This window comes from Callorhinchus milii, unplaced genomic scaffold, assembly GCF_018977255.1.
Source record: "Callorhinchus milii isolate IMCB2004 unplaced genomic scaffold, IMCB_Cmil_1.0 Scaffold7, whole genome shotgun sequence".
NCBI lineage: Eukaryota > Metazoa > Chordata > Chondrichthyes > Chimaeriformes > Callorhinchidae > Callorhinchus > Callorhinchus milii.
In genome coordinates this window covers 24,008,920-24,027,642 of record NW_024704748.1, presented here as the reverse complement: position 1 = coordinate 24,027,642, position 18,723 = coordinate 24,008,920, and the positions used below count along the sequence as shown (strand labels likewise).

At 42.3% G+C, this 18,723-nt stretch overlaps 1 protein-coding gene across 1 annotated transcript in view; it reads right to left on the bottom strand.

Moving 5' to 3' along the window:
- Positions 1 to 931: 931 nt before the first annotated feature.
- Positions 932 to 18,723, bottom strand: part of LOC103185450 (C-terminal-binding protein 2) — a 104,845-nt gene continuing 87,053 nt past the window's right edge. The window contains 5 exon segments of the mRNA XM_042336608.1: positions 932 to 2,876; positions 6,505 to 6,622; positions 7,897 to 8,024; positions 13,294 to 13,424; positions 16,487 to 16,701. Of these exon segments, the coding sequence (XP_042192542.1) occupies positions 2,696 to 2,876; positions 6,505 to 6,622; positions 7,897 to 8,024; positions 13,294 to 13,424; positions 16,487 to 16,701 (773 nt within the window). The 3' untranslated portion in view covers positions 932 to 2,695.

Sequence of the window (18,723 nt, the reverse complement as noted above, 5' to 3'; positions counted from 1 at the left end):
CTAATCAGCACGTGAATAACTGATCCTTTTAGTATCTTCCCTCTTTTACTTCCTCCCTCACGTCCTCTTTATTTAACACTGTTCGCAATTGTCTGCTGCATTTTGCCCACAAAATATAGTCAATTCACTTTACAGTATATGCTGTAAAGCACTTTGAGGTCTCGAAGATGTGAAAAGGTGCTATGGCAAATGTAAGGATTATTATTATTATTACTGTTCCAGTTCCATAATAATCCTTACATTTAATAATAATTCCATAAAACCTTGAATCTGAATTTGCCTCCAATTTGGTATAACCTGAAACACAAACATTACTGAACTACTCAAATCATGAGTGCATATATCTAATTCCCACTTGAATTTGCTGACATAATCTGCCTCCACTGGGCAGTTCCTTCCATATTTTCACCACCTTCTGCAGAAAATGAATAGATGTTTAAAAGAGAGACAGATCTCTGGGTAGTTGAGGTAATAATACTTACATTCGGGGTCAGATTCTGCCACTGCGATGTGCTCCAGGACACTATCCAATGTAAAGGGCACTATATAAATGCAAGTTGTTTTGCCCCTTTCATGCTGGGAGAACGTCCGAAAGTGCTTCACAGTAAAGTGGAGTGACTGTATTTTGTGGGAGAACAGTTTTAGGAGGTTTGGTGGAAGAGCGAAGTATTGGGACTAAAAGATAGGACAGATCTGACAAACTATTCTCACATGTTCCTCCATCTAAAACTGTCCATTTACCTTCTCTCTTCTATGCTGGAGTATAGCGATAAAACACCCCAAAATCTTCCAGGTTGAAAAACAGCAAAACGTGCTTAATGCAAAGTGAGAAAAGTTGACCTGGTTTGAGGAGTGGACTGATCTGAAACATTCCTTGTTAGAACATGCACCGGCATCAATGAACATTCAATAGTAACACACACGCAAATAATACTTGGAATATTTTTAATTCTTTATATTTTCCACTGTTAACACAAATTGTTGAAGAAATATAGAAAGATTGACTTCTTTTTTTTAAAAAAAAATGATTTTACCTGCAATTGGAAACCATCACTGCACAGCTACCGAAAAACGTTTCAAGTGAAAAAGGTTTAACACAAGTCATGTTAACCCAACATGGCTGCACACAACATCTGACCAACAGAACAGCAAGTTTTATGACGTACAATTTAACAAACTGTAATAAAGCGCTTTCTAGATAAATGATAACACTTCAGCCTAAAAGAAAGTCTAAACAAAGTTTTTCACACACAAATACATTTGATCTCCATCACTGGGTGATGACCCACCTTATATGGGGTATGTTTATATCCACACAGAAATTTCTCTCTCCCCTCCTCTTCTCCTCCCCCCCCCCTCCGCAGTAACTCAGCAATGGTATGCGCTTCCACAGATTCACGGAAATGACCAGACACTGTATCTTAGTGTGTTTTTTAAACTTTGTAACCTACACACGAGAGATGTCTGATCTCTGTAAATAGTGGAATCACGATAAACACGGGTGTTGTTTGGATCAGGATTTTTCTTGCGTTATAATGTGCAATTCTACCTCAGCTCACTTATCATTCACTCAGCAATCGATTTTCAAAAAAAAATAGACACAAAACACTGCTATTTGCAAACAAACAAAAGCTGTCTTTTACAAGAAACTGTTCATGTAACATGAGCTGCTGTTTTTAAGTGAAATCAGGCAATGCATTTGATGATATCCAGTGTGATGAGCATTAAAATGTAATTCAGAGTGGGAATGTTTATGCATGGATTAGAATTATGCTTGGAGAGTAGATCGATCTGGATTGATTCTATGTAACAGGAGTTAATGGGAAGGGATGTGTAAAATTCCTTCTATGCTTGGGTCAGGTATAAATTTACTTAACAGTGAATGAAACAGCTAATCAGTCTGTTCTGTAGAACTCTTGTACTGGAAGAGCATCCACTCTAATTAACCACACCACACAGATCTGCACTGGGTGCCACATCCCTCATTACAGTTCGTCGTCTTAGACAGCCTGATTGTGGTCTAATAATAAGAAAATGCACTGATGTTGCACATAGGACTAAGACTATGGGAATATAATAGACTCAGATGTCTAGACAAAACACATTTGATGCGAGTTTATATAAAAATGTCACATCGTGAAATAAAAGAACATTTTTTGTGTGTTCAAGAAATGGGAGCCTTTGAGGAACAAATGTTTAAAGTCAAACTTGCTGACAAATCATACAAAAGGGTTTGTTCCTGAGATGAAGGGAAACGCTTCAAGCTACCTCACTATTAAGATTGCACACCTAAGGCTACCATTTTCTGTCAAGAACACGTTTCACTCTCGTCACCTATAAAACACTTATCTCAAATGATATAAGAAAAAAATCTACCCAGCAAAGTCTCATGATAAACAGATAAAAGATATGAAGGAACATAGAGCACATTTATCAATGGGGACATTTCATCAGAAAACACACTTTTCAAAATACTTCTTAGTTTCTGTTGAGTGAAGGGAGTTCTTTTGGGTTGAATGCAGCCTTTATCCCCATCCACGGATAACACTGTAACATCCCAAACTGGCAGCTGTAAAGAGTACAAATTCTTCAAAGAGTTTCAGGTCTCAATTATCCTATAAATATTCCATTTTTATAATGATACTTTCAGTGTCTCTTGGTCCCAACCTTGTTACTGGACAAGCTCTGTAATCCACTATTGCTCAGAGGCATGCTCTCTGTCGCTCTCATGTTTTGTGGGTTGATTGGGAGATGGAGTGTGAGAAGGATGGACCACTGCAGGAAGGTTATGGGAGACAGGTACCCCCCCGGGGACCATTCCCTCCAGGGAAGCAGGGATTCCTGCAGTTGCTACGCCTACTATGCCAGGAGGGTACCTACAAGAGAGGATGAGAAAAGGTCGATGAACACAGAACACCCAGGAGGTTTTGGAACAACCTGAACCAAATTCTCATTTGCCATTGATTCTCTGGCTGGCAGTGCTTTTTCTCTATGTCTTAGTCAATGATAAACTCGGAAATCACATCGTAGAAACCAATATAACATTTCTGTTTCAATCTCTACCCCTGTGTACCCTTAAGAGAGAAAATAAAAATCCATATTCCAGACAACTGGATTCTAGATACAGACATCACACACCGATAGCCTAGCATTACTGAAATAAAAGTTAAGCATTCTGTCTTGTCAATTGAAAAGTAGTTTAAAGGCAGTTTTCTTTTCCACTTACCTTACACCAGCTATATAGTGCTTTAGAGAGATGGTTAACAGCCTTTTCTGCCCACTTGAAGTCAGGAGGCTGCCTGCAGCTGGCTGAAATACATGGCAAACTTCAAATATCAACACAAGAGGGGCTTTTTAAAGCAGGAGTACTTTAAATCTGCTATTGGTTAAACAGAAAAAGGAGTTTGTCTGGTGCTAAAGGCCATTGTGCACTCTGTGCTGAGAGAAAACCCAAACTAAATGCACAGAACTCCTTGATTCTAATTTTTCAGCCAGCAAAATGATAACCTCTTGATGTCAGTCAGCTGTTAACCATCTCTCCAAAGCTTTAGGTTCCCAGGCTAGCAGAACACGCCTGAAATTCTGACAGCTAATGGATCCCTGATTGAAACCCAGTTGCTGAAATTCTCAAAACTCTCAACTCAAAGCTTTACATTTTATTGGCATCTGAATTCCACTCCCTTCATTTAATATGAATTGGTTTCTGAATGATGTCATGAGCTGAAGAAATACTGCAATGTGGCTGGCAGATACACTGAAAGAGGTACAGTAAGCCTAACACTGAGATCAATGTGACTGTAATCCTTAAGAGGGAGATGAGTATTACTGTAAACCTTAAGGGGAGATCAGTGTGACTGTCAGGCTCAAAGGGAGATCAAGGCAACTATGAAACTCAAGGGGAGACCCATTAATGGGGTTTATTCTGTAAGATTTTCTAAAAGATTTGTAGATAACAAATGCTGCAGGCACCCTGTGGAACACTGCTTAGACAGCAAGCTGTTGCGATTTCCGTAACGCCAGGTTGCATTCAACGGAGGTTTTTGATGCCCGGAGAGAGGTAGTTATGTTGCCCAACATTGAAGTGAAGTTCCAGGGGGTCGAGCTGAGACCCATCCAGGTGTCGGCAGAATTCGCTACTTGCAAATTCTATTTGAAATCTGACAAATTAGGCGCTGAATAAACGTCATGGTAAAACTGCAGAAATGTTACGGTAAAACTTAATGCGCAAACTGGATTCAAAACCTCCCAACCATACAGGAACATTCAGCCCATTGAGTCTGTTCTACCAGTTTTAGATTTCGTAGATCTTTTAATCCTAACATCCCTCATTTTCATTATATTTTCACTGCCCAAATATCTTTTAATTTCCATTACTTGTCAGAATTTCAATTTGGCATTAATAACATTGGGTGGAAACTTAGTTCCACACTGCCCACAGGTAAATCAAAATGTTTCACTTTTGAAGCATTATTTTATTATGTGATAGATAAAATGGTCAAACTTAGCACAAGGAATTAAGCACTGAATTCTGTGCATTGAACTTGCGGTTTGATGTTTTCGTTTTAATTGAAGGCTAGCTATAATTTATATAGTTAGTCACAGATATAAAAAGGGAAAACCATCTCAGAAATATTTTGTTTTCAATCATTACTTTGGCTTGATGTATTTTGAAAAATATGTATTTTTATCCGGCAAATCTCGAGTTTTCTCTTAGAAAAATGAGTGCAATTCTGACCTTAGGGGGGATAGGAAAGGAATTATGGAGGCACTAAGGACAGCAGGTTGAAGCTGTAAAGCATTGCAACTACTGGGTTACTACAGGAGAGCATTCTGATAAGTAAGCGATCTACAGTTTTCCAACAAGAGTCTGCTTATCCTTGTTTGTGTCGTCCATTATTCAGTGTCACCTCTTTAGGTCACTCACTCTTCCACCACAGAACATCCTCTTTCAGCCTTGAGACTGGCAGCAGGCTGTGGGGATGTGAACTGCTCCTTGTCATTCAATGGTTACGGCACAGGGTTCATCCAGTTAGTTATTCCTTTGCCCAAAACTGAGTGTTTCACTGCCATCCTAAATGACTGTCAAAGTTGTTACTCTGACTCAAGATCTTCCAGATTATGACCAGTCAGTCAGCCAGCTACAGGCACAAGACCACAAGGCCTAGCTTTAATTAACGGAAAAGGGAGCAGGTTATAATGTTCCAGCTTTTCAGAAGCAGAAGGCTCTCTTTTCAATCTACACATCAAATCTCATTATTTCATAACGGCAATACTTCCACTGGATGGGACGTCAAAGTCAAGAGATGCCAATGGAGTATTCCAATAATGTCACCTCATTACATGTGAATTTGAATCCAAATAATAGTCAAGAAATAAATATTGCTGCTAAAGTCTCCTGTGCACCAGCAGCTGATATTGAGGACGTACCAACAAGTCACTCAGTCTCTGACAATGCTTCATGTGATATGTTAGTTTCTGTGATAACAATCCTGCAGATAATTGCACACTCTCAGAACGATATTCCTCCATCTAGTACAGATCACAGCAATTCACATTTCTCATTCAATAAAGGATGAATGGATGGATGCACAAACGGATATCTGTGCTGTTTACTGTGGTGACAGATACTGTGCTGTGGTGACAGATACGGATTTGGGAACGCCGCTGTGAGAGGTGGCCTGGGAGTCTCTGGATGAAGAGCAATACCATGCTTCCTTTCACAGAGCCGGAATGTAAATGCTGCGCCTCACCAGTTTCCCAGCTTGTCTAAGCCTACTGGACAACATTTACCAGTTCTTGGCTGGACCCCAATTTGAAAGGATTTGTGTTTATGAAGCAGCCTGTCTCAGGAGGCAAACATTCATTCTGCCCCTAAAATCCACATCTATTCTTAGACGACACCGAAGAGGTATTTAATGGCCCGATTGGAGCATTTCCTACAAACCAGCACTTCCTACAAACTGAAGGAAGACAGCATGGAGGCGAGATGGTACAATTGGCTTCGTGATAAAAATAAGAATACTTGGTAGAGAAAGGAGCTAATTTTAATTTCTAAGTAAGTGTTATATCTACTCTGAAATGTACTTTATACAAGTTACTTGGTGTAAATTGTATCTCTGCGACACACTGGAGAGCATTACCGGGAGGGTGTCAACTGGCCTCAATACTCCCTGGGTTAACAATGGGCAAAATTGTCTCGGTTTCCTGCTCTTGATGGCAATCCAGTGACACCTGCTGGGAGAGCACGTATGATGACGGTGCGGGGAGAAGGCCAGAACCGCAGCGAGCTCAGCTACCAACAACTCCTGTGGCTGAAAGGCTGGCCGACACGGCTGACAAACGAATAACGGCCAGTTGAGTGAGTTACCAAAGGAGCGTCTGACGCCTTTGGAGCTGTACTCCGACAGAAGGAAGAAAAAGAAGCCAAACACATTCAAGCGTGGGGGAAGAGGAGGGGAATTGGGTGAGAGATAAACAATTTGTTGATGCATCTTATCTTCCTACCTGTAGGTGGCCCCATTGAGCTCTGGATGGACAGCCTGCTGGTCCATTGTTGGCCAGCCAGCAGTTGTGACAAAGTAATCCTTATTTACACAGTTTCTCAAGCTGTCGGGGATGCGGCCTAGAGCGGGCGGACAGGAAAGAAAGGCAGGGGGATTATAACGAGCAAAGCAGAACTCTAATCGTAAAGGAAGGGTCAACTTCTGTTGTAATTGTTTACCTCCACACACTCTTAATTACTCAAGTACCACCCTCCCTCTCTACATAACTGACCGGGTCCTTACAAACCCTCAATGCACTGCTACACACACACACACACACACACATATTCACTAAACTGGTAAACTTATTGCTCATTTTCACAACCGCACATCAAACTGTTAAGATTGCTCCTTAAAGTAGGTCTAAGGCTCCCTTCGAAACTCTGCCCCTGACAAGATCCCAAGGAGCACTGAGAACCACTGTAAACCAGATGCTTTACTTGGGTGCAACAGAAAGCAGCAGCATTCATTTCAGGATGGGGCAGAATGTAGACACAGCCCGTGAAAGGCATAAACAAACCACTGTTGCTTCTTGGCAGTGCCGTGGACTGTAAGTAGGGTGTATCCCTCTGGGGAAAGAGTGCGCATTCCATTCCAGACAAAGGGAAATCTCGAAGCATCTGTGGCATGCAGATGCAGATTCAGTCTGGGTTCAATACTCTTATAAAGGGTGGCGATAAACTTTATAGGTGTCTGACACACAGGTGACGCCTGGCTGACCCAAAAATAACTGAGCATGTTGCCAATCCGTACAGGCCAGTATTAGGGTTTGCCTGTTACAGGTCTTCCACAGCCTATCTTGCCTGTCTCTTGATCGCTTATACTGAAGAAAGATGTAATACTAGGAGTGGAATAGCTTCCGGCTCAAACCAGCAGGTTCTAAAAATTGAAAGTCAGCAGGCCACAACAGAACCTTAAAAGGACTTGTAGAAAACTGCAAAATCGAGACTGAATTCAACAAGTTGCTAAATTCTGGAACGTTTTGTGAAATGCTATGTAAATAGAGTAAATCTAGAGCCAGAAGGACCTGCTCTGAAGGCATCTGCTTCACCATCGCTGGGAAAAGCCACCCCACATTATAAACCAGGTGAATATCCTCTCCATGTTACAGTAGTATAGATTCAAGAGAAAGCAAAAGGTCCGAACAATTAAAGCATGTCTCAACGAAGGGTCAAACAGCGGGATCTGTCACAAACCTTACTCAGAATTCCAAATCTACCCGAGGTCTGGTTGGCAAAGTGAGCTCCACCGCCCAGTCCGTCTCCAGATACCCGCTTATCTCATGGAAACCAACTGTGGACACTTGAAGAGGCCCTGTACATACAAAGAGGGCATCAGTGCCAGGCAGTCTGACCTGTAATTGCCCTGCGGATCTCAGTGGCTGCTGCTTCCCGCATCTCCAGAGACGCCTGCTCACTGTACCAGGATGTGTGTGGGGTGCAGATCAGGTTGGGAGCATCCTTCAGTGGTCCTTGGGTAAAACTACATTGGAATAAAGACAATGGTTAATCTTACTGTCTCAAATAAACACGGGGAAAACTCAGTAGAGATGCACACAGACGGTCACAACCACCAAACCAGCCTCTGCAATGAAATCCAACTCACTGAGGCACAATTTGCCCTGGATTTTCATTTTTTAAACACAAACAGATTTTTAAAACAATATATACAATCTTTGACATGAAACCAGATGCAGTCAACATTTCTAATAATGAGACTGGTAACCAAGTAATGAGTTTTCTTTCCCCCAGAAAGCCAAGATAAATTGAGGAATAGAACAATTTATGGCTTGAATTATTAAACCTGTCACAACTCAGTTCAAATATATCCACTCATAAATTCTATCTCTCTTCTTGGAAGTTTGAGGTCAGGAGTTCATCCCACAATGATGCTCTTTTTGCGACAAATTCCTGCTATAACAAACCTTCCTGGAATTGACTATTTTATATTTTACTGAGGTTGCAATGAAAGATCCACTCACTTCCCCCAACAAAGCGTGAGTGTGATGTCTGAGGCCGTTTCAACAACAACAAAATTACATTTGTTTAGCGCCTTTTACATCAGGAGGACGTCCAAGGCACTGGACAGACAGAGTTTCGGGCCTCAGCTGGGGGTCGGGGTGGGTGGAGGGCAGAGGTGGAAGGCACGGTCGAAGAAATGAGATGGGTCTTGAAGGTGGCAAGGGAGGGGCGAGGCGGAGGGACCGTGGGATGGAGTTGCAGAGGGTGGGGGCAGAGTGGCAGAAGGCCCTCCAGCCAATAGTGGGGTGGGCGAGGCGGGGGACGTGAAGCAGGCCGTAGCCCGCTGAGCGGAGGGAGCGTGCAGGATGATAGGGGGTTAGGAGGTCACAGAGGTAAGGGGGAGCAAGACCATGGATTCCTGTCAACACTGCAGCTCTGAGAAAAACAATTGGGGTGGGGGCAGAAAATGTGACGTGGTATTATCATCTGGATCTAAAGCGAGATCAAAAGCAGTCAACAGGTATCTCAAACCAGTGGTAAACAGTGTTTGAATCTATAAAATTAGACTACGTGTTGCAACAAAGCCCTTGAAAAAAATAAGCCTTAATCTTGATTCTGGGCTGTCAGTTTGCTCCAAATGTCATTTCTGGCTCCCGAAGTGGACCGGCCTGAAGACCTTTGTATTGACAAGATTGTTGGTCTGTGTGATAATTATCACTGACTGGAGATACCACCAGTCATATCCCCTCAGGCATATGTAGGAGGATGGCCAATGGCACAGTCGAAGAGTGGGGTCTTGAGATTTGCTTTGAAGGAGGCAAGGGAGGGTGCGAGGCGAAGGGAATGTGGGATGGAATTCCAGAGGGTGAGGGCAGAGAGGTTGAAAGCTTGACCATTGATAGTGGGGTGGGCCGTGCGGGGGACATGGAGTCTGCTGAGCGGAGGGAGCAGACAGGTTGATAAGGGGATGGCAGGTCGGAAAGGTAGGAGGATGCAAATCTGTGGGGACCTTGAAGGTGAGGACGAGGATTTTGAACTCAATCCTCTGAGGGATGGGGATTCTGTGGAGCCGGGTAAGGGTGGGTCTGATGAGGTCACGGAGCCTAATGCGGGAGAGGACATCAGTTGCAGAGTTCTGGATGAACTGCAGCTTGTGAAGGGAAGAGTTGGAAGGCCGACAAGCAGGGAGTTGGCACAGTCGAGCCTAGTTGTAATGAAGACATGAAGACATAGAGAGAATAATGGATGTTTGGAAGTGATTACAAGGCACTCATTCTAATCCTAGATAAGATCATAAACTAGAAGAGCAAAGCTTGAGCAATTTCTATCCATCGTCTCAAATACTGGATTCATACTTCTTTGAAATCACTTCTGCATATCGTTTTTTTAATAACATATGTAAGAAAGAGCTTTTTTTTTAATAGCGCATTATCACGATTGCAATGTCTTGAAGAAATGCTTCACACACAAAAGGATTGTTTTTCTAAGCAAACAGATTTGCCTGAAACATCCCCCAAAACAGCCAATGAAGTAAATCACCAATTAATGTGGAGAAACTGTCTTTGTCTTTCAAATTATATCATTGGATCATGCAGATCTACCAGACGAAACAAGCTCATGGGATTTCAGTTTAGTGTCTCATCCCACAGACAGCATTTCTGACTCAAGGAGTCAAGATTAACTGCCGAGTGAGTCAAACATTCTGGTCTCTATACTAGATCCTGGATACTACTATGGGCTGTTTCGCCAACACTATCAAACAGCATTTGGTCCATTTACTTCTTTAGGAAGTTTTTCAAGAGCAATGATTGTACTGAAATTGCACATTTTTTCCACCAATTTTGTTGTAGCTAAAATCATGTGGTTCATTTCCTCCATCCATCTCCCTTCGTGGAGTCCTGTAGCTCAGTGGTTAGAGCACTCGCTTTGCAAGCGAGAGACCTGAGTTCAGTTCCAGGCAGAGGGCGAAACCTTGGGCAAGTTTCCTTACTCCAAACGCCTAATAATAATCCCTCCAAAACCAAAAACAATAATAAATTGGTCATTTTCAATCCATGACTGTTTGTGGGACATTGCTGTGCACAATTGGCTGCCGCGTTTCGCCCATAAATATACAGTCAATTCACTTTACAGTATATTCTGTGAAGCGCTTTGGGACGTCCTCCCGACGTGAAAAGCGCTATATCAAATGCAAGGATTATTATTATTATTATTATTATTATAAGCATCATCAGTCAGTGAAGTTCCCCAATGCTGACATGAGACCCTGAATCAACAGATGCTAGTAATCACCAGCTACAGCTGAACATGGTCCCTGGAGAAGAGAAGGTTAATGTAGGAAAGGTCCACCTCACGTGATTTGGGGGGACTAATATGCCTTGATTCATAAAAGTATTTGCAAAAATAAAAGGTTGCATGTACTGGGATATGTCTAATGTCAATCCACTGGGATTCCTCTTGGGCACAGTTTCATTTCCTCTCTAACTTCAGTGAAGTCTGATGGTGAGTAAAGGAGCCTTTTGGCCCCAGGCAGGAGATCACTGTCAGCCTGGAGTTCCAGTGCGTTGTCACTAGACACCTGCATGACAGGCACCTGCAGGATTCTACATTTAGAAATCCTTTTACAAATCATCGAAACGAATATTACAGCCCTGCCACAAACCCTCACGCACTTTGGATGTTACATTTTGGAAAGTCTCGTCTTGTGGGTTGTTTCAATTGATATGCGTGGATCTCATGACCCAGTTGACAAGATATATCTTCGTCTCGCTGCCCAGGCATAAATGTCAGATATAACATTTAGAGCAACTGCTTAGCAACCTGGGATGCCGACTGGCATCTCTTCCTCTTTACAGTGCAGTTGAACTCACAGGAGTCACAAAGCATTAACAGGTCATCCAGATGGATGTAGAACTGTGGTGGCATCGGGCTTTGTTCCCCTGGTCTCCTTCAGATCATTACAGCAGGTTATTACAGGCTGAGACAGTCCTCGACTGAGCATTGTCACAACATGCTTAAAGGGTGACTAACTGATATATTTGTCGTTATGCTGAAGTAGCTCAGGAGCAGCATTTCAGCAACTCAGGATCCGATGGGAACTTTATATTTTTACTGCAATGGAATATCCTGAGGTCCAGGTTCTATGGGATGGGCCCTGTTTACACTACACCAGGAGCAAAGTTCCTCTGGACTGCTGAGCTGCACTTCCTGTTCCCTACTTGTGGCTTGGGGGCCTTATTAATTAATCAATCACTGCATTTTAGATTGATTAGCTCTGGCAATGGGGTCACTACACTTTCACCACTACACTTTCTGCTGTATAACTTAATTGAATCTGCGGTACAAAAATGTCAAAGAAATTGTGCCCCTCAGGCTCCCACAGTATGTGTGCAAAGAGCATGAAGGACGAATTTAACATTCACTTTCAGAAAGAAACCGTCATTCTCAGTCATCTCTGACTGATTCTAGATAATGCGTGGGCTTTGACCTCAAGATTGTACCTGGCTCATCAGTGACACTAAGAGATGTGGACATGCACTCAACCTCACAAGCCAAAGCCCTGATTGATAGTGGAATCCAATCCGGACAAGTTACTGGGCTGCTAAGTTACAAAAATTCCTGCTGAAGTCAGGAATATCAAGTAGGACGCTCAGGTTTCTGGATAAAATAACATACACTACTCCTATCTGTGTGCGATTTTCAGCACACATTTATTTCTTAAAGAAGTTATGTGAACAAACAATCAAGTCTGACCCATATTAGGTGCAATTGACAATCTCGAGTAAAATAAATATAACTCACACCAAAAAAAAATTGCAAATGACCTTTTACCTTATACACCATCAAAATATGGTGTCACGTTTCTATAGAAACAAATGTCAAATCAGGATCAGGTTTAGTGGTAGAGAGGCCGTAGGGTTTAAAAAGCAAAAACAAATATTAAGTGCTCTCCGCTAAACTGCAATGTAAACATACAGAGGATACTGGATAGGTGGGAATGCCTTATAAAGGGGTTCGTGAAAAAAGATCTTCCCCGATGGCTCAATGAGTTTATCAATTGAATAAGCTGTATGAAAAGATCCGAAAGGTACGTGGTTCAATCCTACCTGAGCTGTGTTAACTCAGTCTTAATTGGAGCTGCAGTACAGATGCAAGTGAATGAATAGGCTCCTTTGATTAAGGAGGGAAAAACATCAGCCAAAGTTTCCTGTGACATGTGCTGGAGGTAGAGCTCGTACGGATGTCAAGCAATGACAGGATCAGGCTTCATTGCAATCTCCTCGACAGTCATTTAGATTGCTTACATTGTCTAGGTTCACACCCAAAGAATGGCCATTTGACCAAAGTACTGAAGAGTGTTGAGCATCTGTGCATTCATACCCCAGTAGAGGCAAACAGAAGTCCTTACAAGATCAGGTGAGGGGGAGGGGGGGGATGCAGGACTACCAGAGAAAATTGATTAAAAAATTTAAATGAGTTAAATTATATTACTGAAAGTCGCTTCAGATTAGCAATCTGAAGCCTGAGATTGGATTACTATGTATTACTGTCACCCAGCCTGGCCAGCAATTTTTATATCATATGAATTTTCTTTCCTAATATTCTGTTCAAAATATGTCACAGAATATTAGATTAGAGACATGAAATAACACAGGATTTTGTATAATAAAGGCTGTTCGCTTTAGGCGTACTAACATCTAAAGTCAATACAATGCAATACTGAATGATTTTATCATTGGATTCAAATTTGTATTGTAAAATTGTAATCTCTGGTGACTTGTATTCCTTACCTGAAGGGCTCACTCTCATGCACATCAAGGGCAGCACCTCGTATCCTTCCCTCTTTCAGGCCCTGAGATAAAGCCTTCTCATCGACCAGCCCTCCCCGGGCCGTGTTTACCAGGAATGCGCCCTGCCTCATCTGAGGGATGAACAAGAGAAGCAAAGGATTGATACTATCGACCATGTGGACTGGGCTCCCTGGTCGCAGGGTTTCCTCGTTCACTCGGGGTGAAATCTCACAAATTTAGAATCTGTCCAACAATCTTTGTAAAAACAGTTCAGATGAAGAAAGCCCTTCGGCCCACTTGACTCCATCATGACTTCCACATGAACCATTTAGGAAACAGATCAATGCTGCAAGGAGAGTATCCACCCTATGATCTTCCCATTACAACATCAAGCTGTTTCTTGTAAACAAGTCCAGCGACTGGGCCTGAACCACACTTCCCTCTGTCTAGACAAATGACCATTTGTCCCGCTGCCTTGGTACAACTGGAAGTGTTGTATTGGCTTCACTTTAGAAGTTGACCAAATTTTAATACGCCAGAATAGTGCACGCACAAAGATGATGTCTTTAGGAAGTGATTCTGTAGCGCTCAATCTGAGCCTGTTCTGATTCCTCAATGTTTTGAAGTTTAATAACATTGATTAACTGTGTGTAAAAATGTAGAAGAGAAGTTTCATTAACTCTATTTATCACCATTTTGGCATGTCCAGGGTTTGGCAATTCTTACAATAGAGCCTTGACTTTGAAGCCTTTGTTCTTTTACAGGTTGGAGCAAGAATGTGGTTGGATCAGTCAGTGTTCAGCACTGCAACAAGTGGGTGTGTGATTATGAGATGGAAACAGATGGAACTTGGCTACAAAGCCCCACCCTGTCAAATATGGGTGAGGCATTACTGATCTCCAGCCTGCATGTATGGACATTGGGTTATAGGATCAGGCTTATTATGAAGCTCTTTACACTCTTAACAGCCAACACTCATTGCACAGCTTCACACATGACCAACAGTCACTGACAAGAGGTACAAGACAGAAGCAGAAGAGGAAGAGGGGGAAGAAAATGAGCACGAGTAATTGATACTTGTATTGAACAACACAATGGCAGTAGCATGATGATGAGCCCTTGGAACTCCGTCCCCGAATCCCTTCATCTCGCCTCCTTCAAGGCCCATCTCGAGACCTTCCTCTTTGACAGAGCCTTCGGCCACATTCCCACCCCCACTCCCCCTACCCTCCAACCTTCTTGATTCCAAACCCCAGCTCGGGTGCAAACCCTTAACTGTCCAGTGGCTGCTTTGGACAGTGGCTGCTTTCAATTTGTTGTTATCGGATTTTACTATGTTTGTATCCATCTGGAATGTGCTCAGCACATCAGGGAGCTAGAGAAACAAATGCTGGGCAGCACAAGCTATTTTAATGTCACATCATAACATTTTATATCTTGTAAGAAGCAACATAATAAAACAAGTCATTTCTTCCCGCAACCAAATATGGTGTGTGCACTATAAAAATTAATTGTCAAATCAAAACAGAATGGAAATTCAGGATATCAGAGACTTGCCCTGTGGTCAACAATGTATATAATACAACATGGCATGTTAACAGTCTCATGTAGTGCTGATAGCTTGAAAGGTAATTCATGGATATCTCCCTCATCTCAATTTTCTAGGTTCCCCCTTCCCTTGTCTTGTAGATCTTACTGCTTTACACCCATTTTATGGCAGAGAAGATCTTGATAGATAGTGATCTATTAGGATCTTCCTCTTTAACTGTGCCTTTGGCCACCCTCCCACTACCCCGCTACCCTCCACCCCTCTTGATTCCAAACCCCAGCTTAGGTGAGAACCCTGAACTGTCCAGCACCTTGGAACCTCCTCCTGAAATGAAAGGTGCTATACAAATTAATTTGTTGTTGTTGTTATTCACAGTCTAGTAGGTTGGTAAAAATAATGCAAGAGTTGGTTGGTCTGATTTCTCTGCTGACTTAACTCCCACCCTGAAACAATAGGCTGACACCTCAAAGCAGCGCTAGGATGCATTGCGTTGTTGGGAGATGCTGTCCTTTGAATGAGACATTAAATCAAGATTCTGTCTGCCTGTTCTGGTAGACTTCAAAGATCCCACAGCACTGTTTGAAAAGACAAGGGAGTTTCTCTCAGTGTCCAACAATCCCCTAAACACAATTGGTCACTTACTTCACAACCGTTTGTAGAACTTTGTCGTGTGTAAAATGCCTGCTAGGTTCATCTAAAAAAGCTACACACAGTTTATAATATATGAAGTGCATTGAGACGTCATCCAAATGTGAAAAGGCGCTATATCAAATGCTGGGATTATCATTATTCCTGTTGTACTGCCCCAAGGGTATGAGTGACAGCTCCAATCAAGAAGGGGGGTGGGGGTGGGGGGGGGGGAGGAGGGCAAAACTAAATGCCATGCTCATAATGTGACTTGATGAGAACTTCAATAACAACAATAATCCTTGCATTTGATATAGCACTTTTCACATCTTCTATAGACGTCTCAAAGTGCTTCACAGAATATACTGTAAAGTGAATTGACTGTATATTTGTGGGCAAAACGTGGCAGCCAATTGCGCACAGCAGTGTCTCACAAACAGTAGTGGATTGAAGTGACCAATTTTATTATTTTTTTCTTGAGGGATTATTATCAAGCGCAAACGTTGCACAGTTTGAGCATGAAATCTGAGAGTCTGAACTCAAACCCAATTGGTTATGAGCTGCGTGATGACCCAAGAAAGATTACAAGTCTGACAGGGATTGATGGCTCTAAAACCAGCGTCCTTCTACACCAACAATGCAACAAGTACACTGTGCTGCTCTGCTCCATGGTGCTGCAAGCCATTCCTGACATTTCAGGAACTGCAGTTAAACAAATGCTGACATATCTGGCTCTAGTTCTGACAGTTTAATGCGCAGAATGTTCCTTTCCATCTCATGATATTCCCACTGAATTGCACACGGGGGTGACAACTGTAATGCTTTACAACAGATCTGATGAGATAACGAACACACCAAAGACTATGACAAACCATTTGCTAAGTCAAACAAGAGGAAAATTTGCAGTGTTCATAGAACGTTTAGATACAACTAGAAGCATCAACGAAACAAAGTTTATATACATTTTACACATGAAAAGCTGTGAGGGTTGGCCTGGGATCCAACAAAACCTCTTACCTGTTTGATGGTGAAGTCGTTAATCAGATGGTGGTTGTGTTCGTTCAGGTTACAGTGCAATGACACACAGTCGCTCTGGTAGAGCAGGTCCTGCAGGGTGTACACTCTCTGAACACCCAGCGATCTCTCAATCCCATCGGGGAGATATGGATCGTAAAATATTATATTAAAACCAAAGATTTTGGCTCGAACAGCAACAGCCTGACCAATACGCCCTGCAAATGAGTGGAAGAGCATAAATTTAGAATCTGCATCATGATAGAGCCAGGAACATGTTCAAATACTAATAAATTACATAACAAACATACCACTGAAGGATTAAGTAAGCAGATGTATTCAATGTGGAGCTTTTATTGCTGTCATTTAACCTGATGATTGTCCCAGACACAAACAGCGACTGTACAACGGTCCACACTGCAGGACCTCTGCTGTTAAATTGAGCTGTAATACCAGACTCTCGACGGAGTGAATAAATACGAAAGCCAATCTCACTAAGGTCCCGGCACAGGTCATGTTGTGCTGATCTCAGCTGCTTTGTTTGAGTTATCAATGGAAAGGTGACCCTTACTGTCTCTCCTGGCTATTCATCTAAGGAACAATATCTATAGCAATCTGGAACATGTCCACAGGCTGGATTGTGCCTGTACTCCTGACTCAGAAGAAAGTAGGAGAAGAACACAGATGGAAAGTCAAAATAACCCTTTACTTGAGCATGGCTCCATACCAAAGTGACCGTTCTTTATGTGTGATCCTAGACAGCGAAAATTGGTACATCAATTGTAAATCATGAAAATGCTCCCTCCAATGAGCCATGTGTAACCAACTGCCCCAGTGCAACACTAAGCCATACTTACTAGTAGGTCTGCTCTCACTCAGTGCTGCCAGCTAATTCAATTCGACTGCAGACGTCACAACCCAAAGCCTGATGCTATCTTCACCTGATGTGCATGTATGTACAATAATAATTCTTACATTTGATACAGTGCCTTTCACATCAGAAGATCGTCTCAAAGCATTTAGAAGGATTGATAGGTAGAGTGGAGTGAGTGTGCACTAATTTTGCACATAGCAATGTCCCACAAACAGTCAATCATGAAGTGAATGACCAATTTGATTTGAGTAATTGTTGACCAAAACACCTAAGAGAAACTCCCTTCTCTTTCTGAATAGTGAATCACACACAGACACACACTTCCCTCTTCAAGCCTGGAATAGTCACATGAATTGACGCTTCCTACCCGCTGTCCTAGCTGAATCAGCTATCAGCACAGAGTGAGAGCATAAGTTTGAGTCTCTGGTTTAGTCTGCACCAGTGGAGGATGATTACACATGGCTCGTTGGAAGGAGCATTTCCTCTGGTTTACAACGGATGCACCGAATGATCAAATAAAACTATTGCAAAGATTTTCCTTAAGCATTCTTGCAGAGTTCTAGCTTACTCATGAATTCAGATAAGGAGCAGAATCCAATTATTCTGTCACCGTACATCCTTCAGCTTTGCCAGCATATGAGGAAATATGAGCAGGAAAGCCTTTTCACTCAGGTGAGCTAAGTCAAGAACACTTTTGCAGTCGGATATTTCTGTCGAATAAGCTGTCATTCAACTGGTTTTGTTCAGCCCCTTTAACATCATTATACCTGCCAGTTATCGAGTTTCAATTCCCTTCATTTCACATCACAAAACCCTCGAAATCTGACACTAAGTCTTTAATTTAAGACTCCATAAGCCTGAAGAGATTGCCCATTTAATGCTAGCATTTCAAGGTCACCTTTTAATACTGTGTAATACAGGTGTGACCGCTTCATCGGCTTCAGAGGACAGAGACAAACAACGTACTAAAAACCAGGTCTCTACCCAATACACCAATGTGCCAGTGCAGTCTCAATGAATTTGACTTTGCAACAATATTTTCGCCAGTTTTATGAAATAAATAGTTTAGACACACCATCGTTTGTAACATGTTGTCATGGCAGCTTCTGGGTAGATGGATTTTTAATTGGGCATGACTAGGACAACTGTCATGGTGAGGGCTAAGGGCTGACATGCATTTAATGAGGAGGTTCTGATAAAGAAGGACAGCTGCAATGTAATCAGTAGATCATTAGACACAATGTCATTCTAGGAGCCAGCTACCAACTCCAGCTAACAATCCCAACTGTTTCACTGGGAAAATGTAAGTGTGCATTTCCAAATGCAAATAGTAGAAGTTGGTGTCTCCACACAACCTCGCTTCTAA